Source organism: Erithacus rubecula (genome assembly GCF_903797595.1).
Source record: "Erithacus rubecula genome assembly, chromosome: 1".
Classification (NCBI taxonomy): domain Eukaryota; kingdom Metazoa; phylum Chordata; class Aves; order Passeriformes; family Muscicapidae; genus Erithacus; species Erithacus rubecula.
In genome coordinates this window covers 24,846,347-24,872,365 of record NC_136658.1, presented here as the reverse complement: position 1 = coordinate 24,872,365, position 26,019 = coordinate 24,846,347, and the positions used below count along the sequence as shown (strand labels likewise).

Sequence of the window (26,019 nt, the reverse complement as noted above, 5' to 3'; positions counted from 1 at the left end):
ACAGGAAGCAGGACAACCTTACAAACATACCTTGAACTTCATGGAGGTAAGTCTGTAGAGGATTTCACTCATATTCTCTCGGATGATGGACCATGTGATCTTATTGTCACTCTGAGCTGTGGTTTCTACAGCACGGCGTGCCATGTCATAAAATGCAATCATGTTGGAAAGCATTCCCACTGTTTTATAGAAAGGGCAGAACCTGATGGAATAGAAGAGGACCTGTCAGGCATCTTGGAACAGTTAACAACATTCTTCCCTAACAGGAGGAGTGCCAGCCTGCTTTACTCCAGGGATTTTTAATGTATACTGCCAAGTAGAGGGGCTGCCTCAAATAGGTCCTGCATTTTTAAACAGTCAAATTGCAGGCCAAGACAATCATCCTGAAGTTGACTAAAACTGAGGTTTCTAAAGCAGTACCCAAACATTCAGGCAAAACAGGAGAGAACAGGAACCATTGCTGTACAAGTCTCACATTTCAATCTGTGCCAATCCTAACAAGGAAAGGAAAACAATGAGCAGCCAACAGAATTCCTCCTTCCTGTTCTGTCCATCAAGGGAACAAGCTTCCTCCTAACAACCTGGGTTGACAGCTCTGCAAGTTTCTTTACTCACAGGAAAGGGAGTTTCCCTATGACAAGAGCACTTCATACAGTTCAATTTTTAAAGGGTAGGCGAGTGCCATAAAAAGTATCTCATTATTATTTATGTGCTACTTCCTGTGCTTCCTATAGCATATACACATACCTGCCCTAGTAACCTGATCAAAGGCACACACTGTTACACAATGATGGATGTCTACATTTTTTAGTGATGAAGTACTTGAGAGTTCCTGATCTACCTAGGCTGGGGAGTGAGATAAATATAGGCAGTTAAAACACAAGGATAGCATGGAAAGAAGAAAAGCAGAGTTCACTAGGGTGAAAGAAAGACTAAGAGTTTTTTTGATGGATCAAACTTACTCAAGAATTATGCAATAGTAACTGAAAGCAGATTCTTGCAGTCCCCTGTGTATTGATGGAATAAACAGGAAGACTTTGGATGTTGTCTGTGAAAATAAAGCAGTCCTGTCCTCCTCAGACATGCTACTGCAGAAACATTGGCTAATGGACCAATAGAGGAGGACCTGGGAACTCCGAAGGGTTCAGCATGCCTTCAGAAGGGATAAGACAACATGAATGCACTACCTAAGTAGTGCCATTCACAACATGAATGGGCTGCCTAAGCACAGTTCTCCCACTTCTTTAAGGACAGCAACATTAATTTCTGCATTGGTCAGCTTCCACGTAAAATAACTCTATCAGTCTAGACTACACAGGACTAGGAGGGTAGAGTGGCCAATCAGATCTCACCTGTCATAAGGCGTGTAGCCATTCTGCTGCAAGAAGTCATCTTTTATCAGCTTGGCAACCTCCAAGGTAATTTTATCTGTTTCTGCCAAGGAAGCCTAGAAAAGTAAGGTAAACAGTTAGGTTAGTACTCAAGTCCATGAAGACACAGTATGTCCTAGCCAAGAACAGATGTTTTTCAGTACCTGTGTTCTTCTCACCCTCCTAAGATAGCATCAAGCAGAACCCTGTCTTTTGGGTATTTCTTACTCCCTGCTACAGAACACCCAATTTAATTGACTGCCAGATTAAGATGGGCCAAACAGTCAGTAAGTCTGCTTTAGGTCTATCTGATGATAAAGGGAACTTCCTTCCCACTGTTTAAGACCATGGGAAAGCCCCCAGACATTGAAAATGCACATGGCTTTGTTATGAGATACATTGAAACATCACCCTCCTACATAAAGATAAATTCATTTTTACCTTCCTCAATCCTTATGGAAGAAAGACTAGATCTCAGAATGCTAGATCAAGAAACAAGCTAAAGGATTTGGTACTAGTCTGCACCATTACCAATGTACTTTTCCCACCTGGCATTCAAGAAAAGAAAAGGAGTTGATGACAATGCCTGTCATACTCCACAGGACAGCCACAACTCTGCTGCACACTGCTGCTCTTGGCACCACAGGTTGCTCTTCTCCTCCATCACCCTTTTGCTAAAAGGGCCTGATTGATCTTTAAGTAGCCCAACTTGCTTTCTAGACACAAAGTTTGGACCTTCTTTCATGAGGAGACTAACAGAATTCAGAGCTAAAAAGAAAGAAATACACTGACTGTACTTCCATGATTCCCCCTTTCTAAATGTTTGTTGCAGTTGTTAGCCAAGCCCAGACAGAAAAGAACTGTCAAAGATAACATCTCTGAGAAAAAAAATCAGCAGTTCCTGTAATTCCATCATAAGAACAATGCCTAGTCATAAGTACTGGCTTATCAATATCCTTTCCACACCAAGGACTGTAAATCCTCATAGCTCATCTGAACATTTTGGAATTAAACTACTGTCAAGTACATGCCCGGAACCTGCCAGTTATCATATTTACAGTGCTAAGCTGAAACAGAGTTTTTACTGGGTCCTTTCTGAGAGCTTTCAATGCAAATTTTCCTGTCCAAGTTTAGCTTTTTCTTCAAAATATTGACATGAAAAAAGGAAATTGAATGCCTGCAAAATGGAGCCCTATGTCACAGGTTTCCAAAGAAAAAACAAATGATCACAAGTTTTTTAAAAAGCACACTTCACTTTGTTTCTACAGGCCGATTTGTAAATGCCAACACCTCTGTCCTGAAGCTGGCAACATGGTTTCTAATAAACTGTAACCCTTCAGGTAACTTCAACAGTAAAGATGGGTTTGCATAGTTTCTCTACAAAGACTGTTTTCAATGGAATAGCACTTTAATTTGCAGCAAAGGGCATTTCAACAATACTAGAACACCGAAGCAAGTTTAAAGCAAGCAGTAGGTGTCCCACAATCCCATTTACATGAGAAAAGTAGCTCCAGGCCAAGGCTTAGCAAATCTGAAGAACAACTTGTCATTAGAAGTCAAAGAACATGTAGGAAATTTGGAATAAAACACAGTTTGAGGTGAGAGAGTCTGACATCTTCCAGTGATCTTCTGTATGCAATGAGTATCCACCAGGTCCGCTCTAAGACATGGTCAACAGCCTGCACTAACCACAAGGAAATGGAAGATGGCTCAATGACACCAAATCTGGTCACTCACCTTGCCCACAAGCTGCACAATCTCTGCAAGGTCCTCTTCTTCCTGTAGGATCTCTTTGGCCTTTGTCCTTAGGGGAACAAATTCTGTGAAATGCTTATCGTAGTACTCATCCAGGGCTCGTGTGTATTTGCTGTAGCTGATCAGCCAGTTCACAGATGGGAAGTGCTTGCGCTGTGCCAGCTTCTTATCCAGGCCCCAGAAAACCTGGCAGAAGCCAGAAAGGTCAATCAGCTCTCCAAATCAAAAGTGAACTAAAATAATTGAAGGCAATTAAAAAAAATACAGAGACCAAGTTGAGCAAGTTGGAGTTAATGCAACATGGCAAAGGCTTCACAAATGGAAGCCTGGGAGTCACTATAAAAGTGACATTCAAACAACAGTTCTTAAAAAATGATGCAACTTTTAAGCTGAGTTCAGATTTATTCAGCTTGAGACTGCTCATGAGAGAGCAATCAGCCATAGCAATGACAATATTGGAGTCTAAGTGGAGAGAATAGATGTAACTGCTTTTCCTAAAACTGCATTCACTTGCAAGACACTCGCTCAGCTTCTCTGAGGATTTTTTTGTGGTTTCAATGCACCTGTATTAAGAGTGGTCTGCTTTTCATCTCAGCTTGAACATATACATTTGCAGTGCAGCTCAACAGGCAGCACTTAGGAAGGACACAGATATCCCTGAGCAGGCATTGTTGGAACAAATTGCTGCCTTCACTTCCTCTTTCCAAAGGGATCTCAAACAAATCAGTTTGAGACCATCTCACAAGGTCACCTTCTACGATATTAGAACATTTTCCAAAACACCTACAACGATGCCTGTGTCAAATCAAAGCCCAGCCATTGGCACCAATGTGCTGAAATACAACCATCTGGAGTCTAACAAAGCAGACAGAAGAGCTACAAAATTGTGGGACATACCTGAACAATGCCCAGGGTAGCAGATGTGACAGGATCAGAGAAGTCACCACCTGGCGGAGAGACACTGAGCAGGGAGGGATAGGGAAAGGTTATCAGAGTTGCTTCCACAGTTCAAACTGAGTTACTGAACATATGACTGACTGCACAGCTCAGTGCAGAGAAACCATGATTTCAAGTAAATAAGGGATTGCAATATGGTTGCAGAAAGTGCTTGATGCATACCCACACAGGGGTAATATCAAGCATACCGTAAAATAGTTGCATCAGTGACTGACAATATTAAGGTGTAATTTTAGTCACATTAGCTCCAGGTAGTAACTCCAGCTTGGATCATTAAACTGGTCTCAACTGGAACAGATTCAGCAATAATGCTGATAGAACATCATGAATACACATCATGAATACAGGAAACAATATCATAATCTGAAATTATTTTTGATATTCACCTATACAGTAACTACTTCATTTGTGCTTGACACTCCAATACATGCCTTCCCAGAGATTTAAAAAAAAAAATCTTCAAATCTTAAAAGCAGAAAGCCCTTATGTATGTATGCTGTGAACAGCAGAACTAAGCAGAGCAAAAAAAATCAACTCTGGATGTTTTTGCAGATGCCAGAGGCCCTCCTAAAAACACAGGGAATCCACTTTGCCCCGAGTATGATATACAAGCCAGTATCACCTAGGAGAATGCCTGCAGACACCATGCTTTTCACAGCACATCACAGCCTGAGATAACACTACTCCATTATACTCTATTTGAGCATGAGAGTCATGACTCATTATGCCCCCAAATGCACACAGTGCTGCTCCAACTGCCCCTTCCTTCCTGCTCTGAGCATGGTTTGACACACTTTTCAGAAAGATCTAATGACATTCTTCCCAAAGCCACTTGATCTGATTGCTGTGCCTGTGATTCCACACCTTATAGAGCTACCTGTCCACATCAATTCCTTCTGCATCCACGCACAATTTAACAGCAGTTCTGGATGAACAGAGACTAAATATCTACCTACTCATTCCCATATTTTTATGTTCTGCAGCTGCACAGAGCAACGAGACCTTTTTATCAGAAAAAGGGCACCATGTCATAGATAAACAGCAAAGAAGAACTGCAGCCAGTGCAGAGGCAAAGCAATGCAACACTCACGCTCCAACAATGCTGACACTGCCTTCCCTCTCAGGATTTCCCAGACACTTCACTCTCCCGGCTCGCTCATAGAAAGAGGCCAGACGGGCACTGAGGTAGGCAGGATAACCGCTGTCTGCAAGCACCAACACACAGATTCAGTCAAAGGCTCAAAGTTTGAAGGGCTTCATTTACAAGACTAGACTGAGGAAAGACTACTCACCAGCTGGCATTTCAGCCAGTCGCCCTGAGATTTCCCTGAGGGCCTCAGCCCATCGGGAGGTAGAGTCTGCCATCATACTGACATGGTAGCCCATATCCCGGAAATACTCTGACAGGGTGATTCCTGTAACAAAGACAACAGCATGCTGCACGATACAGTTCAGAAAGGAATTCTATGCTTATGTGTTCTCAGAAAGATGCAAATAAACCATATTATTTGAGTTTATATTTTGATAGAAACAGACAATGAAATTTACTGTTTCTTCCTGCTTATGTCCCACTGTTTTGGGTTTTTTTTCTGTTGCTGTTTATTTTTTCTTACTCTCCTCATTTTTGTTTATGAACTACTCAGACTCATCTTACATTCATGTGTATTTCTTTGAAGAGACACTGCAATGTCCCTGATGCTACTCTTTCCCTCACTGAAACCATGAACAAAGACTCTTCTTACTATAAAATGTCTCCTTCTCTTTCAAACCACCAGAATACAAGAGTGAGAAAAGGTCATGTTTTATCTGAATTATCTGACAACTGTTCATAAGAAAGAACTTTAAAAAAAAAAAAAGCCTTTAAGAGGCTGCAAAGGAAAGATCAGTCTGCCAACTCAGAGAATATTATTCTTGTCCAATAAGTGGCTTTACTTGTCAGCAAAAAGCTAGTCAAAACTTAAATTAACACATGCAGAAAACCTACACAAGTCCTGGCACAGCAAGTTCACCTTATAAACAAAATTTACTCAGTATTCAGAAATGGCAATTATATGCAAGTCAGATTCAATTAAGATACTAAGATGTGGTGTAGATCAGAAAAGGGTTTACTTCTGAAACTAAACAGCATTCTCCATATGGCCATCTCAGGAACTGAAAATATTAGAGCACCATGGTTTGCTTTATACACATAACTTCCTCTATCCTCTTGTAAATCTTACCAGTATAGATGGAGGCTTCTCTGGCAGCCACGGGCATGTTGGAAGTATTTGCTACCAGAGCTGTTCTCTTCATGATGCTTTCTACCTTGCCATCAACTTCCATTGTTAACTAAAATGCAAGAAAAGGAAAAACACCCAAACTGTAATAGTAGCAAGTTTTTTTGTTAATTTTTCACTGCTCTGTTTTTTTTTACTGTTTTACTTGTCTTGTCTCAGGATACCCTCCTCACAGCTATTCTACTAAGAGATGAGATCCAAAATTTTAGGATATGTTGGTTTGTCTTTCAGACTGCATACAGCTTAACTTTTTAATGTACACGCTTCAGTCTCACCTCATCTTCTGCAACTGCCAAATCCCTGCTGATCCTAATCAAATAAGTAATGCCAAACCCGTTGCACAAGGAAGCACACTGTCCTCTCTCAGATTTCCAAGCCAAAAGAGCTAAAAACTCTTAGCCTCCTGTCATAAGTCCATTAGGAATCAGAAAGCTTTTTTCCCCCATCTGCAAGAAGCCAAGTTAGTATTTGATAGCTGGACATAAAACCACATTTTTAACTTCAATGAAGCCTTACAAGCACCTGAACAACAGAATGCACACCTTGACATTTGTGTGGAATTCCATTTACAAATACCCTGGGATTTACCTTCTTCAAGGCCACCTCAGCTTGACTTTGCCACCTTGTCACCAATCAACACACCTAAGCCTTTTACCCCTTATTTCTGACAGTGAAATTTCCATCTAACAGTTCTTACTATCTGACCCAGGCACAACAACTTCATTAAAACATAGTAACAGGTACAAGAACTGGCAAACCTGTTACTTTGTTGTTGGGTTTGGTTTTTTTTATTACAAGATATTTTCTACTTCATTCAAAAGGTATTCCAAAGCTTAACATGTCAAACTAATATCTGGTAACTGTATCACCACCCTGCAACTTGTAAATGGATGCTGCATTTTCTAGAGACATGACCCGTGACAGTTAAGATGCTTACAACTGCACTAAATTCTTCTCTGACATTCATTCTGGCTTTATTTTAAACAATTTAGAAGGTACACCGAAAACTAGTCCAGATGCTTATTGAAGGGCAACTGAAATAATTCTTGAAACAAGCCAAAAGGGATTTTTGCCAGAGCTTCAAGTCAGGCAAGATGACCTTTTCAAGTCACTCTACCAACACAATATTTTACCCAGTTACAATACCAATATGATAGCAAGTCCTCCCAGGAAATCTCCATACTAACCTCGGGAAAATCTCTCAGTACTTCAGACATTTCATTTCCTCGTTCTCCACAGCCTACATAAATGATGACATCACTGTTGGAGTACTTTGAAAGAGACTGTGAGATCACAGTCTTTCCACAACCAAATGCCCCAGGAATTGCTGTTGTACCTCCTTGTACACACCTGAGTAAAGATAAAGGACTCTGATTTGCAAGGAACTAACAAACAGCTCTTTCCCATCTTAGAATATATTTTCCACTATAACTCCCTCACCAACAGCAGAATGACAGGAGTCACATTCAATGATCTGAGTGAGAGACACAGAGGTATTTCACTAAATCAAAAAATCAAGGGATTAAACCATCCTTTTCTTTTCCTGTCCTTGGAAGTATATGATGTATTCTGATACAACAGCATGACTTTTGGGCTTGAAACACAGCAGTTTTCACAGCTGGAAGCAGCGATGGAATGCAAATGCTAAGAAAAGAACAACAGTACTTAGCTGTGCATTATAGAATAAGCAGCACAATATTTTAGGACCCAAATAACTGAATTCCGTGTCTTGGAAGTTAGCTGCTTAAATGAGCAGTTTGCATTACAGTTAAGTGCAACAGTTTTCCTAAGTGACAACCTCAAAATTATTGGAAACTACACATCCTCAAGTCCATGGAAAGATATCCAACTCATGCATTCAAATGAAGATACCAAGCTTGGAAGTTCTAGCCTTTCTGCAGATATGACACGGTTATATGTTAAGTTTATGCATGCCCAGTCTTTTCTAAATTAAAGCACTAGAACAGTTTTGTTAAACTTTCTTTTTCCACCAGTGAGTTCACCTGCCAAATAAACATAAGAAGTTCAGCTAAATATTTTTTAAGATTATGCTGTGACGCATGGCGAAAGCTTACCCTTAAAAAAATCTAAGACTCTAAGGCCTCCTGCCTCTGCTGCCCCCTAAGAGAGAGATTTCTTACACAGTAGAAAAAAAGGAAGTACTTACGGAAAGAGGGCATCCAGGACTCGTTGGCCAGTTAATAAAGGATGATTGGCTGGTAACTTCTCAGTAACAGGACGGACTTGACGTACAGGCCACACCTGCACCATAGTGAACTTCTCCTTCACACCTTCAAACTCCAGCTCTAACACAACATCCTAACAGAGCAGCAGACATGTGAAGTAAGCAAACAGCATGCTGGACCAGCACACAAATTTTCATCTTAACTACTCTGCACAGCCTTTAGTAACACCACAGAGCTCCTAGAACCTCAACATGCAACCATCACCTCCCGAGGGAAAGTTCTTTGCCACATTTACAAGGCCACTTGGGGAAAACAGTGCAAGATACAGCATACATTAAAAATATGCTTTTGAAAAGCAACTGAATTTTACATATTAATAAGATACTGTAGATCCCCACAGAGGTCATCAAACATGGCACAGTGAAGTGCCATTGGGAAGCCATATACATAGAAAGCAGCTGCACAAAACAGTAATGCAACCCCTGCAGGCTGGGTAGCAGAAGTGATCATTAACTCAGACACCTCGTTGCATGAAACACTTTAGCTGGCCTTATGTAGAACAGAAAGAGTACATCAATCTTATAAAAGAGACATGGAATATACCAGCAACTGCTGTTTGGGAGACTTACTGAAGTGTCATAGTTTCCTGGAGGAGCAATGTATGTAACTGTACCCCTGTTTCGTGGGGGCAGCATGATTTTGTGTTTGATCAGGGAGTTTTCATTCACCACACCATAAATATCTCCACCAGTGATGTGGCTGCCAACCTAAAATCAGAACAGGTCTATTAGTTATAACTTTTAAAAAAGAACCTTGACAAACTTTAAAAAATACTACAGCTATTAGGCCTAGCACTGTGATCATCCCTTTTAAAAATTCCTTGTTACAGCACAGTACCTCATTTACATAACTCATTACTCCAACATCATTGCTAGCAACACTAGCAATGCCTTTCAAGGCTCAGACAGGAGCAATTACTGACAGACAAAAGGAATTTTCCTTATTTCTTTTCCACCTCTCAACCTAATGTGCTAAGAAGAGAAAGGATAGTATGCGCTAGCCTGCAGGGTTGGAAGAAAGATGCTGCAAAGGGCTAAAGCAACATTTTCCAGCTCTAAGACCACCTTCACCATTTGCAAAATGTGTGCTGCAGTCATTCTTTTTGCTTAGTTAACACCTGTTCCTGCTAATGCTTACTGCAATTCCATGAGTTTCTCTATGTTTAGTAAATATATTAAAACTGTAAATTTCTCACATGCAGCAGCAACACACCATAAGTCATATCAAGTAAGTTTTGGTGATTCCCATCCAGTCTCATACATCTACTACCATCTACCAGCACTCCTTTTGGCAAACTTCAATAAATGTAGCATTAACCACAGCTCCTAGCAGTCACAGCCTTAGCACACTGCTCCAGGCCTAAGCTCTGGGTGTAGAGGAGCAAGAGGGGAATACAGGATTGTCAGAACCTACCCGCAAATTCTTGGAAGGTGTGAAGTCCCATTTGATATCTCGGCTCAAAGCTGACACGTTGACACCTCTAGGGATATAGATACTTTTGGTCAGAGTGCTGATGTCCAAGAGAGGTCGCTGGATACCATCAAAAATAGCCCCCATAATGCCAGGCCCCAGTTCCACTGATAGGGGCTTCCCAGTACGGAGCACAGGATCTCCTACAGAGACACCAGCTAGAGATTTGCTGAGGAAAAGTTTGTCCAGAATAAGGGAAAGAAACAAGGCAAAAGTCATCAGGTTCACAACATCAAGCTCTCAAACTCCTTTTCTGAATTTAAGGTAATACTATTCTCATATTACACATTACCATTTGAGAAGCACGTAGGCTTTATGCTAAATTCTGAATTTGCTCAAACAGAAAAGTTCACCATCCTTCAGAGAGGCAAAGTAGTGACAAATATTCTGCTTTATGCTCATTTGTTCAACTGCTGTTGGCAACTAATGTCAACTAATACAGATGAGTTCACTGGAGTGCCAGGCAGTGGGATGACAAAACAGATATTTCTTATGTCTTCAAACCTAGAAAACAGATTAAGCTGTTTAAGTCAGATAATGTTATGAAATACAGAATCTGCACTTCAGAATTTGTTTAGAGCACAACTGTTTTGACCTTGAGCCTTGCACAGCTTTTTTCAACAGCAGCCTAATTTTAAAAGGTGTTTGTCTAAGACCAGCACTATTGCCCTCTGGTTTTGTATCAAGTTGTCAGCTCTACTCACTACCTAAGCTCCAAAGATGCTCAATGGATTTTTCTCTGCATAGGGCCAGCACCTTGGCAGAAGGGTCTGCTAGAATATAAAAGAAACCTCCAAATTTATACAAAACTCAAAAGATTAAACACAAGTTGACTTCAGAGGGGCCTATGATTGAGTTTCTGCTCAGAAGAAAATTAGAAGTAAACTATACTCAAAGAAGTTCCATGTACTGATGGAAAGCTATTCGATACTGCAACAATGATGCCATCTAAAATGATGAATTAGTAGCCAGAGACAGGACCTAGTCAGCAGTTTACCAACAAGCTCCTCAGAACCAAGGTATAGGAGCCAGCACAGCCTTTTGTCTAGGCTCTACAGATACACACAGCCCCCTTGGGAGGGGGAAAGAGGCCTGGATTCAAGTTTTATGACTTATTTTCTGACATTCTCTCATATATATGTAATAAAAAATATATTCTCAGTTGCCTAGATTTTAGAGTATATGCTGGACCAAGATGCCGTAAGCCCACTGCAGAAGAAAAAGTGTAATCTATTATACTTGGCAATATACTCTGTCCAGAAGAAGGCATCCTGCCCACTTTATATTTCTTATTTAAGCATTATACAAGCACAGGTATCAAAAGCACAGAAAAATACACAAGAAACATTGCTTAGTTTTGCCACTTATGGTTGACACTTTGCCCTATTGCCCTAACAAAGAGGCATTAAATACACTTGAATTCTAAGGTACGCTTTGATTTCCAATTAAAAAGCCTCCTTGCTACACAGTTGCACAAGGTAAGATTCACCTCAAACCCATCAAAATTTACAAAACACATGCAGAACAGATGTCCTGCCAGAACCCAAAGTATCAAGGGCTTATTCCATGCTCTTTACCCTAACCCCCAGTACTCTGGACTGTGTGGTCTGGCAGCACAGAGGGAGCAGTGAAAAGGATACATGTTTCTTCATACACCTGGACAGTTGCCAGATCACCTTCCAGCCGGATAATCTCCCCCACCAGTTCACTGTGTCCAACTCGTACCAGCTCGTACATGGCAGCACCAGCCATGTTGCAGGCCGTGACCACTGCAAAAGATGGCACATAGGTGAGTTATTTTTCCTGCAGCTCAGGAAATCCACCCAGCACAAGCCAGTAAGAACTGCACAGCATATACCTAGTATTCACTCAAATCAGACACACTCTTGACTTCACAAAAGGATCCACAACTCCTGCTATTTCTGCTTTAAAATTTAAAGACTAAGTTTTCCCTCTGTCCTTTATCCAGAGTAAGAGGACACTATGAGAATGTAGTAATTTACAGGACAATTCAGGCCATAACTTCTCTTATCTATCTTGACAGATTGCAAACGTTAAGGGTGTGAGATGCTGTGAACTTTGACAAACAAGTTCTATAGGCACTTTTCCCTGCAGTGAGCTGGGCCACATTCTCACCTGATTAACTTAAAACACACAAGAAAATGGCAAAACTCACCCGATGCCTGGTAGTTACATAAACCTGTGGTTGAGGGCCAGCATTTCCAAACCACTTAAACTTCTGTTTACCTTGGTAGCATCTGGATGCTGACATAAACACGGATAGATCAAGCCAAAGCACCTGCTAAATATCCTTGCATCTAAAGTGATGCCTAGAAAGCTTTTAAGTAAACACTGGTTTTTGCTTTATTTTGAAGTAAAGTGATATCTATCTTAGGGCACTTAAATTAACTTCCAACAGATGAAGCCTGTTTTGCAGCATGTTTTGGGTCTGAAACTTCCTGCTGCTTTGAGTTAGATTTCAGCAGGTCATATATGGAGTCCTGGCTGCTTTAGAACAAAGTTTATTATGTCTTGTATGTTATGATCACAGTAATGCACACAGGATTCACATATCTACACAAAAATACATTTTTCACTTCTTGAGAAAGAAAGCTGTGTCAGTTTAAAATTGTTTCTAAGTACCACTTCTGCAGTTATGGAATTTGCTGTTAAACAATTTCTGCCTATTTAAGTAAGGAATTTCTTATTCATCAAACATGATGCACTAACAAAAATACTCGCTAATCTTCTGTTTTCACATTCCCAACCTTTCCATCAGGTCTTGAAGAGAATGCAGGAAGGAGCAGTAAAGCCAGCAGAGTCTGCATGTATTCAAAAGCTGTTACTATCAGAGCCTAAACTATTTCAGCTGATAAAGAAGGAAGAGTCCTCCTTCTCCCAGCAGCACTATCACCACATTCTATCACCTTCCCTGAATCTTATGGCTCCTTGCTGAGCTCCCCCAGCCCATGGTGCAGTAAACAGAACAGCTTGACACTGACAGTGACCGAGTATTTCAGAGAGCACAGGGGAAAACTTTGACTGAGAACGGACTACATATTTCATACCCTTTTAGAGAAGCTTAGCACACTGGGCCCTGCAGATTTCCAAACAATGGGCTTTATCTTTGTTGGGGGTTGAGTGTTTTTCTATTACTGTGTCAATTGAAAGAATTTTTCCCATTATCATGCCAATGGAGCTGGCCGGGTTACACCCAGGATCTCTGATGAGTCCAGACAAAAGGGGTGGGTGGGAACGGCTCCCAGAGGGGCCTCTGAGGCTTCCGGGAGGGCACTCGGGTTTCCGGCGAGCTGGGAGGAGGACGCCCGCGATCTTCAGCCACGTGGCCGGAGCACAGGAGAGCCAGACCCTCTGTGATCACCTGCCCTGCATCTGCCCTGTTCCAGCCTCCTGCCTCTGCGGACACAGCTGATCACCTGGACACACACGGTGAGCGAGGAGCCGCCGCTGCAGCCCGTTCCCACCGAGACCGGCGTGGCCGCTGCCGCCCCACCCCCCCCTCCTGCCTCCGTTCCCGTCTGCCCTCGGCAGATCCGGACTGTGGACTAAGCACAGAGACAGCGTGCTTGCATCTAAAGGGACTGACACCGAGTTATCTATTTAGTTCTGTTAGCAATTTTAACTGTTATTGTTTTGTGTTTGAACAGTTAGATATATTATAAAAGAGCTGTTATTCCCACCCCCCTTATCTCTGCCTCAGAGTCCTTGATTCAAACAATTATAATACTTGGGGGGGGAGTGGAACCAAAGTCTCTATTCCAAAGGGAAACTTCTGCCCTTACTGGCAGACACCTGTCCTTTCAAACCAGGACAATCTTATAGAGAAAGCTCACCTTTTGTTATTAGTATTGCTTTTGTTCAACTGCCTGCTTCTGCTCATTACATTTTTTTAAAGGTTAATTAATAGTAACATCTTGTTAGCTGTTTTTATAATAGTTTATCAGACTAAGTCAGAAATCCTTCTTTAAGTCTCCCACTCCCCCCAAAAAAGTATGAAAAACACCACCCAGAGCTATTTTATACTTCTCTGCTTTCAAGTGAAGATTAACAAGATCCTACAAAACAAAAATTATCACTTCCTTCACAAAATAATACCTACCAGGTCCTGAGACTCCATAAACGTAGCCAACAAAAGCCTCTCTGTCCTCATCACGGATTTTGGGGAGTTTTGAGAAGTCCATTTCACCTGTTCAACTGAACAGAAGAAAAAAATAAGAGTCAGTCCTGAAGAACACAGACACGTAGTAAGTTCCTCCTCTTCCCTCTGCTCTCCTCTTTTTTCCAGTTAAAAAGAATTCTGACGTCATAGCCTAAACCACTATGATTTTAAAGCTGTAAAAAGTGAAAAAATAACTGATTTAAACAAAAAAAAAAGATCTGAGATTCCTTGTTGCAGAAACACAGGGGTAGAACATCACTCCACAATATGGTCCACAGAATGCTACTGAATGAAAAAGATGCAGTGCAACAATTCCCTAATACAGCTGAACTGCTTTTAAGTTTGGTAATAGGATATATAAACAACAGAAAAATCTCTTTTGTATTCCATATCTCATTACCTTCCTTGAAAATATGGAGTTTTCCATGATTCTGAGTGAGCAAGAGAATGTTCTGGGTCTACTTTACTGCCACCAGTCTCTAAAATGCAATACTACAAATATTAATTGTGCAAATTCAATTTGTGCTATCTTAAGGTGCTGAATCACAGTATTTAGAGGAAGAAACACAGATTTTCAGGAGCACCAGCACACAAACATGTGAGTCCTTTCCATGTGTCTCACAGCTACATATTACACAGTTCTTGCTTTCAGTGAAACCCACGGAGCATTATAGAAGAATTGTGCTGCATAACAGCCAAACCCCCCCATTTGCAACAGTTAACAGGCTGGTATCTCTTGGCAGTAACTGTTTAGCAAATCTAAACAACTCGCACTGGAAATTTTATCAACAGACTTCCTCAATCCACGTTTGTCCTGTGGCTGACAGTTGGGCTCTCCTGCTTCTAGTGCAGATCAGAGGATTTAATGGTTTTGCTTTGTGAGCCCTCATCATGCTGTGCGTTACCTTGGAAACTGATGGGTGTTAGAGAACTGTAAGGCCGCGCTCTTCCCATTTCTCCTGTACAGACACACTTAGGACACAGCACTGGTGAAAGCTGCACTATGGCAGCCTGTACTAATCAACAGCAAGGCTCCTGGTTTGGTGACATGAACTGGGAGGCATCTGTTGATACTCTTTGAGAGAAGCCTAATCTAACCCAGCATCTTCCACAAGGCAGCAAATACAAAGGCATATTCAGGCTTAAAAACCTGCCCTGTGTACCATAAGCAAGGCAACAACTATATTACCACCCTTTCCTTCCAATTAAAGGATACATTTTTGCCTCTTCTTTGAGAGCAGCTGACGTCTGCTATTCTTGAAATCCTACAACTATTTTCCAGCTTTTTAATATAAGTCCTCTGCCCCTCGGTCTCTTTACTGGTCTATAAGTTTTAAATTGGTGGCACTACTCCTCAAGAAAAAGATCTCCCACAATTCTGAACCCCTGTTCATCCTGAAGGAATAGCTTCTTCCAGGCTCCATGTCTCTGTGCACTGTACTGTCTATCATGGCTGCTACTGATTTATTCCACAACAGTAGACCATGGCTTAATCACCACCAGCTTGGAGCAGACCCGCTAATGGGTCTTGAGTCCAAAGGCTAAGCCAGATATCCATTAGATCCCTCTATCCCCCATAGTCATAAATTATCTTTCACACTGCCTGGTGTTTAGACCCAGGAGACAATTTTAATTTCACTGTTTTTTTTCTCAAGTACCTCCTCTGACAAATGGCAGAGGGAAGGTCCTTGCAAAGCAATCTGCAGTTCTTGAGGAGCTGGTATGAGCTGGTTCTGATCTAACACAACTATCTCATCTTTTTTTGCTTTTAACAATTAAAACATTGCAAAACTATCAAACACAACTGCTGTTCACACAGAAAGAAGCTGTTCTTATACGTCCAAATCAAACATTTACTTCAATATACCATACAGAACAACGTCCAGTGTCCTACTACTAACCTCATCTCTAAAAGCACATCTCTAAAACCACATTCTCATAACTGAATTAATGACACAGCTTGGCAATTAGGCAACATCCGATATGAAAGAGTCAAATAACAAAGGCAAGGAAAAGCAGGAACACTGGGCCAGTTTCAATTTAAATTAACTTTTCTTCATAATAAAAACCTGCTTGAAGCAACCATTCATCTTTTAAGGAGGCAAGTAAGAACCTCAGAACAGCCATTCTGCTGTTAAATGGCAACATCCTGACGCCCAGCACCTGCCTCTCTTGCTCCTGTGACTGCCCTGCTCCCTCTCTCTTTCTACAGCCACCTTTCCAAATTACTGGCTAAGCCAAGTAAAAGAGTGAGGATTCCTCTACTAGACCACCTAGCAACACACTAATAAACCCTGTCTTTACCATGATCTCTAGCATCTGCACCAACAGCTTTTAAACATATACTTTTTAACTATTTCAAGTGTAAAAGATGTGAATTCTCTAACTTTTGTTTCATCTCCGCTATACCTCCAAAGTACAGCCTACACAAAGCCAGTGTCCAGACAGGCTGACCTCTTTTTAAGGGACTACACATCTCTTAACATTGAGTACAAACAAGGAAAAAAAAATAAAAAAAATAATAAAAAAAAAAGCTGTCATTTATCTCTGCATCATTTTCTTATGCTTGTGTACTAGCACTATGGATTTTCAATTCATATGGAGGGCCAAAATGCTGTGTTACCTTCCTACCCTGTTAGATGCTTTCATTGCCAGTACTCAAAGAAAATGAAATTCCCTAAAGCATGTATGTACCCCAGTAGCTACAGCAGCTGACCATTTTAGAAATCTAGAGAGCTCCTGAGACCTTTGAAAGGCCTCTTGCCAGCACAGGATATTAGGCATATATGCAGTTCCCTCATACAAAAGTCTACTAGCACACCTACATAGGATATTAGCTTGATTTGAATTCCCTTATGAGTAAAGATGCATCTTGTATCCTTTACAATTTATATCTTCCTTATCTAAAACAGTTCACCAATTGATTTCAAAAATGTTTTTAAACTCTAGCAGTCATATTCTGATTAACAGTGCCAGAAATCAAAGTATTACTTGCAGCAGAACTTTCTCTGACTAAAAGGTAATTTATTACACTGATTTTAAAATCACAATTAAACAAGAAAGAGCCCATAACCTGAACTTTCTATCTTGGTTTCTCCCCATCACAGTAATGTGGTTACACAGTAGCCCCTAAAATACAACTACCCTGCCCTCAGTGTTGGAGAAACACATTTTCCTTTACTGTTCCCGGGTTTTGCATCTAACATTTGATCAGATTCATAATTTACTGCATCCAGTAAGATCTTAATACAAAGATCTTTTCAAAATTCAGACTTCAGTGAGATTTTTTAGAGGAAGCTTTCTTGCATAAAGGAAGAAAATCTATGACAATTTAATCACATAAACACAGATCCTTACCTTATTTTGCAGAAGGAAGGAGTACCAAAAACCCACAGGCCCAATTCAAAAGCTAGAATTCAGCAGTGAAGCATCACCACTTGCAAAATAATTGTCCTTCTAGTGCCCCTACACAGAGGGATGAGAAAGCCTGCTGCAGTGAGGAAAGAAATTTCTGACACACAGCAGAGGCACAACCACCTGACTTGATGAGTCATCAGTCTCTCCCTCTCTCCCACCAGCACGGAGGAATGCCGCAATAGCAATTCCAGCCACCTCGAGCCCAGCTGAACTCCCATCTGTGCCCTCCCTACTGCACAGGGCTGAGCAGAAGAAATTAAAAGGCTTCGGTGCTTGCATTAAGGGCCTCCTACACAGCCGACAATTCCAATGTCCCGAGTGGTGCATACAACTACACAGAAATCCTTGAAAGAGGTGCATGTTTTCTGCTGGAATCCATTCACCTGCCAGCCCTCCAGAGTAATATAGCTGTCAGTGTGTGCTGTGCTCTGGAAGGGCTTAACAGAACAACTGTTTAACAACAGGCTGCACAGGGATGTGCTGAACACCCTGCAATACTAATTGCTTAAGCATGTTGAACAGTATTGATTGCCTCCAGGAGTCGTGTGGGGTTTCCCTATGCTCAGAAGCCCTTCTCCTGGCCAGCAGAAGCACTAACACAATGGCACAACATCCAGCACCTCAACAAAGCAGAGAGCTGTGCCATCCTGAGTGACAGTTACTGTTCAGAGATCAACAGGCATTGCCCAGTATGCTGAACAGAACATGGGCGTCTATGTGATCCCTCCCCAAGAATCTGCATGAAGTTGAAGAGTTCCCTGCTGTCTTCACAAGTCTATCTTCACAAGTTCTAGGATTACCAACACTTCAAATGGGCCCAAAAGCTTAGAGACTAACCACAGCTGTAGTGAACAGCACAGTATCAGTAATTCGGTTATATCAGTAAGTCACCAGTACTAGGAATCATTGTGCTGGAATAACTTTGAACTTGAAGGTCACAGATTTTAGTACATCTGAAACAGACTAATATGTTTTGATTTCCAAGGGTAGAAGAGTGGAGTGAAAATATAAGCCCTTACATTTGATATCCAGAAAATGAAAATCTTAATAGGCATAAACAGTAAAATGTAGCAAGAGAGTTTTCCAAAGAAAATAATACCTCCTCCTCTTCTTAGTAAAAAATCTAGCCATTACAGGATAGTAAAGATCACCACTCACACTGGACTATCAGCTTAGTGTCACATTGGACTGATGCTTTAGATTCAAGACTGCCAACATTCACCATGTTCACCTGAGCAGACTATGGCACGGTGCATAAACCCCAGTGTCCAGCTGCATGAAGATCAGTTGCAAGGGTCTTATAAATAACAGGATAATCACTGCCACAGATTTCCTGTAACTAGGACAGTTTAAACTTCCCCTTCTAACAGATAATATCTTTAAGAGGAAGTATTAAAAAAAATACAGTGCCTGAATTACTAGACAAATGTAGAAGTTTGGCAGCATTTTTATATCTAAAACTTGGGATACTATCCCACAAAAAACAACATGCCCAGAACTCTAACACAGGTCACTGGGAAAGGAAGCCAAATAGTATTCTCAGGAAACCTGCTCCTTCACAGTATGCAGTTATAATTTTACTATGAGACAGCAGGGAAAATTACTCAGATTTCTCAGTCACTAAACAAATGAATTGCTGAGGTTGGAAGGCACCTCTGGCAGTCATCTACTTCCAACACCCTGCTCAACACCAGCTGTTGTAGGCTGCTCAGGGCCACATCCAAACGTGGTTTGATTACCTCCAAGGATGAAGACATTACAACTCTCTGGACAACTTGTTCCAGTGTTCGGACACCCTTGTAGTAAAAGTGTTCTCCTATGATTAAAGGGAATTCTCTGTATTTCACTTTGTGCCCATTGTGTGATGTTACTGCAGCAGGTACCACTGAGAAGAGCCTGGCTCCATCCTCTTTGCTCCCTCCTATGAGGTGTTTATATACTTTACAGTAAGATTCTCAGAATCTTCTCTTCCTGAGGCTACATAATCCCAGCTCTTTCATCTGCTTTTCCTACCTCCAATTGTTTAACAGTCATTGTGGCCCTTTTCTAGATGCACACCATTCACCCATGTCTTTCTTCTACTGGAGAATCCAGAACCAGACCCAGAACTTTAGATGTGGTTTCCAAGAAGTTCTACCAAGGTGAAAAACCACCTCCCTGAACCTGTTGGGAGAGATTCTTACACACACAGCCCAGGATACTTCAGGCTGCCTTTGCCACAAAGGCACATTGCCAGCTAATGTTCAGCTTGGGGACCCCCAGTTCTTTTCAGCAAGCAAGTCAGTCCTCAGCCTGCAGCAGGGTATGTGGCTATTCTGTCTCAGGTGCAGGACTTGGCACTTCCCTTTGTCAAACTTCATGGGATTCCTGTCAGCCAATTATTCCAGTGTGTCCAGGTCTCTTTGTGTGGCAGCACAACCCTCTGCTATATCAATCCCTTCCAACTGTGTTATCTGCACTCTAATGAAATCAGGCAGGAGTCACATCCTGTGCTCAACACAGCCATGTGGCCCAGTCTTCTCATGACACAGACATTGTGAAGCAAAAAGCACCAACTTTCCTTCTGAGCTAGAAAGATTATTTCTTCAAGTCAACAATATGGACATTTTTCCCTTTAGTTATTCATACAATTTCAGTTGTCACAGGGCACTTTGAGGCCACCTCTGCTCTACATAAATCTGGAACCTGCTCAAGTGATGCTCAGCTACACACTGTGTAGCTGTTGCACATCTGGAACTCTACAAGATCATTTAGCTTTCACATAACTTGTTCCTTGGGTTCCTATAAGCCCCTTCCTCTCACATGAGGCTTGCTTTGCTCAGCACACATACAGGGAAAGCCATGTGTATTCAAGCAAAGGGACAAGGAAGAGAATTATGCTGCCACTGTCATTGCAGCACATGATGGCTACAAAGTGAGACCATGGACACTGAATTCATGAAGCCAAACACAAGTTCCTACTGTCCTCTTCCTAAAAACAGATGGGAACTTTGCTGTGAGCATGCTGGTACATACAAGTTTATACTTCAAATAATCATGCTTTGCACACAAGCTAAAGACATAACAAAATATTTATATTTGATGCATATATACAACATAAAGATGTATTCCTAAAGGAAGAGTGTGAAGTCCGTCCATGAAGACGTACCACGGTTACAAGCTGTTACTCAAACACCCAAGCTTTTATTCAGCAGCTTGGGAAATTCTGTCAGCCAAGAACAATACTAGGACAAAGCTGTTTGAACATGACCAAGAAGCCAGCAGCAAAAATAACACCAGATAGAAAGACTGGCAAGGTGTTAATTGCATAACTGCTTTGACCCATTGAAGATCTGATCAGCTCAGTAGATAAGCGGCCTTCAAACATCAAACACAGCTATCATGCTATATCTAGAACTGATAGATTCTAGCTAAATCCATTAAAATACTCCTGTTACTAGAGAAAACCACATTGTCCATGTGAAAAAATGTTCATCAGCTGACTCATATGCTACAGTTTTCCATATCAGAGTTTCCTCTACCAATTCTTTCCTCTCAGCTGTGCCTTCTCCAGAGGAGGAAGCTGATGAGACTCACCTTAGTTCTTACATACTACACTGCTTCATAATTTTATTACTGTGAAAAATTTGATATTCCTTTCAGCCTGCTACACATTCCACCCTTTGGCTTGATAGACTTTCACATAAAAGAAAGATCTAATGCAATTGAAATCCAAACCATAATACAGAACACTAACACAAAATTCATTTCTGTGTTCTACAGAGACCTTTTCTTATCTTGATCCTGTCACCTAGCTGCTAGGGCTGAAAAGTTCTGCAGCCATCTGCTCAGTGCAATGCTCAGTCATTTCCTCTAGATGAACAGTTTTCATTAACCTCACTAACATTACTGCCAAACTAAAATTTACCCTAGCTTTTATTAAGTAAAAGCTTCCCACTGTTACTTCCACAGTGGGAAATAAAGTAATGATACAGTGTAACAAGAAAAAGGACCAATTGCTTGTCCCACCAACTGAATTTCTTGGAAGATGCAGTTTCTTTGCTCAGATACTAACAAACTGTCCAGTCATTCTTCAGGGTCTTACACAAAACTTGCATGCCTGAAAGCTTTTGTTCAGCTATAATAAGTTATTCCCATAAAGGGACAGTTGTCTCTCTATAAAGTCCACAGACTTCAAAGGAAGTGGCATTTCCGAGATCCTTTCTACACTTCCTCACACCCGACCATCCCAACCACAAAAGGATTGCTCTTCATGCTTAGGGCACAGAACACAGATCAGCCTCACAGACATCTCTTTTACATGAACCACCACAAACCACTTCAGTAAGCAAGCATAGTTTACAGCAGCCTAAAGATGGGACACAGCATCTTCACAGCGTATTTTCTGGCACTTTTCAGGGAATGTTGTCTGGCAGAAACATAGTTGGGCAGACTGGTCAGCTGAAACTCACCAGAGCACCAACATTTCAACTTAGCTATGAGAATCCTTACAATGAAAGCATTTTTCAATTGACTAGAAAGGACAAAGATAAAGCTTTCGTACCACAGAGATCCTCCAGAACATCACTTCTATCTGCAATGGGTCTATTTCTAGTAGGCTTTTTAGTTCATTTACCTGTTCAGCACAATGAGTCTCTGTTAACTGGGGCAGTTTCCCATACTAGTTTTGGTCCTTGCTTATTACTTTTGACACATTAACAGACTCCCCAAAATGTCATAAGCTATTACAAAATTCAAAGAGGGGTCACTGTCACAATTTATTTCTGAGCAGAGTGAGCAGTGACACTGAATTTTACCATTACACAAGCTCAGAGGAGTAGTCATGCTGATGAAGCAAGCAAATAAATTCAGTAGCTAAAACTGGTCTTTATCTGCCATTTGGTTAAGTGGTAGTAACAAGGTCTGTTAGACTTTCAGGATTTATCCATACACATCTTACTGGTTTTCAAAGTAAATGTATCAGTCGAGTAAAGTCAGATCTTGGAAGGCAAAGTCTGCTAGAATAGCTGTGTAATATATGACCATCTAAAAAGTGGCAGCAAATAGTCAATGCTTCTAAGATAAAGGGTTGTTGAACTTGAGAGCTTGATAAATACAGAGAAGTTAATGCTTGGATGAAATAAAGTAACGGAACAAAAATTATTTATGAGAGTGCAGGACTTAAAGCCACAGAGATGACCAAACCCAAGAATTTGGTATAAGCTTAGCTGTCCACTCCCAAAGAGAAGAATGGAGTGAGCACATCAAAGACAAGCAAAAAGCTTTTTATACCATAAAAGAAGGTACAACAATAACAAACAAAAGATCCAGTCTAAGAGCTGGTTTTGTACATTGGACATTTAGGTGATTATTGGCTTATTCTGTACAAGAAAAAAAGGCTGGAAAATTTAAATTCATTCTGCTTCTTCTCCTAGAGCAGAACACCATTTCTCTCTGCCCAGCTGGAAGGCTAAAGAAGTCACATGTTTTAAGATGTCGAGTAAAAATGAATGAGCATGATATTCCAGTTGACTACATGGTCTGTATTCTTTGGTAAAATTCCAGCCTAAAAAAAAATTATGTGGATATCATTGTTCAACAATGCCTCAATATTTCCAAGTCTGAAATCCCCCACTTTTTAACCAAAGAAACAAGCATGGAGAAAAGAATATATATCAGGCAAGGTAGCATTGGTTTGATGCATGATTTATGTTTTGTAAGGTTTTCTTAAAAAGACAGAGAAAAAAAAAGAGGGATTACTACTTGGTAATCAGTAGCATTCAACATTTTGTGGTCAACATCAAAGTAACCAAAGACCCCAACTAGGTTATCCTGTAATCCTTTTACTCTTTCTAGAAGAATAATTAGGAACACAGCCATAGCTCACAAACGTGCAATTTAAAACCAGAGGGGAAACCCATCAGTAAGAACTTTCAGAGCCTGAGAGCTCAAAGACAAACCATTATGGCATCAAAACAAAGTGGGGCTTGAGAACCAAAGAGAACACAGTATTCATGGCATCAAAACACAAGGGGGAATGCATGGCACCTCTGAAAGGATCTTCAGGAGAATCATCTGGTAACCTGCTGGTCTATAGCACATTTGGATAACAATGTTTAACACCAGCACCCATGCAAGTCTGGAAGATAAATGCATGACATCATACTGCGAAAAAAACTTTGAGAACAGAAGGACACTTCTGTGTCCACACTGTGGCAGCCCACAGATGTTGTAAATCGGGGTCATTGAGGCATAAAACTGTTAATATACACTTAGACCAAAATAAAAGCTAAATTTAAGCTAATATTCTATAAAAATCAAGCAATACTAACTACTTATAGCTCAACCCTATTAGCACTACCTATAGAAAATAATTTTTGGTTTGGAAAATGACAAGGCAGTATTTACAGGAAACCGAGGTCTTGTGTTACTATTGCAACATAAGACTACAACCCCCCTTTGAACAGTCAGCTGATGCCAGCAGCCATTTTCCACTGTTGCTTTAATTTCTCCTTCCCTGTTCTCTCAAGTTGATATCCGTGGTGATTTAGTATTTCTGAATGTCAGACTTTGCCACCTGACCACAAAATCAAGACTGATTTTTTCCCCATATAAAAGAGCAACGCTTTCCCAAAGAACTTTGCATTACAGACTGACTAGCACAGCAGAAATAATCTGCAGTATTTTTGGTAATTCAAAGACCTGTAGATTCTGATATTCTTACATAGAAAATGATAAAACATAGATACTATGAAATATTTAAATTTGCTGGTCATTGAAAAGGCCTTTGAAAGTACTGCAGAGAAGCCAAACTTTCAGCTGCTGCAGATATGCACAGTGCAGAAGTCAGCAAAATACAGCACAACTTAAAGTGTACTGAAGATCTGCCTCAGTTACTCAAACTTCTATTTGCAAATGCCAGGTTGTATTTGGCATGTTCTTGCTAATAAATCAGTTCTAGCAGTCTGTCAGAAGGTTTTCCTACCTTTCCACCCCCTTTCCACTTCATCAAGCAGAATTAGCATTTGAAATACCATGCTAGATCAAATAGCCAGTGTACTTTGCTGAAGTATTGTATTACAATGAATAAAACGATCACCAAATTGGTCTTATTCCCAGCAGGAGTGCAAATTCTCTGAGGGAAGACAGTAAAATCTTAGGGAAAAATACTTTACTTTCTTCCTAAGAAAGTAAATCACTTTGGGCAACTGCATGGAATGGATGGATCTTGACACACGTGCCACATACTCCAATGTCACAACTACATGTAACAGGAACAATATCATCCAGAATCCAGTCATACAAGATTTCTTCCTTGCCTTTAAGTGAATGCCAAGTGTGATGATTGGAACACCTCATCTAAGGGAGAATTACGTCACTGGCTACAGGAATAGGAAGCACATTTGATGTGCCACCAGGCTATTCAACTGCAAAACAACAGCGAGGCTCTTTTGCCACGGATGGGCTGCAGTGAGAAGCCCGCAGCAACATTTCTCTTCCATAACCTTGCTGCTCGCTCTCTGCTGGGCTGCGGTCAAGGCACCGAAAGATTCAGATCCACCCACTCAAGATGGTGGAATGACCTGGCACTGGAACCCAGCCGCTATCAACCCGTTCCTTTTCTGTAAGGAATTCTGGCAGAACCCTAAAACATCTCATTGGGCTCTTCGACGAGCGCTAAGCAGGTTTTTCATTCAGGGGCTGCTTCGCTTTCCAGGTCTCTTCTCCCTGCGGAGCGGGGCGGTGAAGCACATGGCCGCCTCCAGCGGGCTGTCCTGCCGGGACACGGCTCTGTGAAGGTCGGCTGTCCAGCGCCCTGGGGACATCCGCTCCGCAGAGCCGGGGGTCGCGCTCCCTCTGGAGCGGCTCCACGGGGAGACCGCGTCCTTCCCGGGCAGGGTCCGAGCGGGACGGGAGCAGCGGGAGCCGACCCCCCTTCACCGTACAGTAGGACAACCCCCGGGCGCAAGCTCGGGAGAGGCGGAGGTGCAAGGCAGGGGGAGAGGAGGCCGAGCGTCTCACTGGGACCGAGCGTCTCACCTGGGCCGGCCCGGCGCGCCCAAATCCACCCGAGTCCCTCCGGCGGCGGCAAAGGAGGTGCTGGATCAGCTGACGCCGGGCTCCGCGCGCATGCGCCGCGCAGTGCCGCACCGCACACCGGAAGCGCCGGGCGCGAGCCGTGCCCAACTCCGGGCAAAGCTTCGCCCATCCAGCCCGGGCCGCTTCCGCACAGGAGTGCACCGGGCGCAGTGGGGCGCACTGACTGGCCGTTCTGCACCACGTGACGGCATCTCCGCCCCGCCCCCGAGATCCGCGGAGCGCGGCGCGTGCGCGGCGAGGGAGCGCGGAGCGGGGCGGGGCAGGCGGGT

At 41.9% G+C, this 26,019-nt stretch overlaps 1 protein-coding gene across 1 annotated transcript in view; it reads right to left on the bottom strand.

Moving 5' to 3' along the window:
• Positions 1–25,967, bottom strand: part of ATP6V1A (ATPase H+ transporting V1 subunit A) — a 29,953-nt gene extending 3,986 nt beyond the window's left edge. Inside the window, exons 1-14 of the mRNA XM_079306347.1 lie at positions 25,691–25,967; positions 14,195–14,289; positions 11,715–11,843; positions 10,018–10,232; positions 9,174–9,311; positions 8,526–8,677; positions 7,546–7,708; positions 6,302–6,410; positions 5,375–5,497; positions 5,173–5,287; positions 4,023–4,086; positions 3,108–3,311; positions 1,353–1,447; positions 31–202 (exon numbers count right to left, since the gene is read on the bottom strand). Of these exons, the coding sequence (XP_079162473.1) occupies positions 31–202; positions 1,353–1,447; positions 3,108–3,311; positions 4,023–4,086; positions 5,173–5,287; positions 5,375–5,497; positions 6,302–6,410; positions 7,546–7,708; positions 8,526–8,677; positions 9,174–9,311; positions 10,018–10,232; positions 11,715–11,843; positions 14,195–14,276 (1,761 nt within the window). The 5' untranslated portion in view covers positions 14,277–14,289; positions 25,691–25,967. The remainder of the gene's footprint in view (positions 1–30; positions 203–1,352; positions 1,448–3,107; positions 3,312–4,022; positions 4,087–5,172; positions 5,288–5,374; positions 5,498–6,301; positions 6,411–7,545; positions 7,709–8,525; positions 8,678–9,173; positions 9,312–10,017; positions 10,233–11,714; positions 11,844–14,194; positions 14,290–25,690) is intronic.
• Between the last annotated feature and the right edge of the window lie 52 nt (positions 25,968–26,019).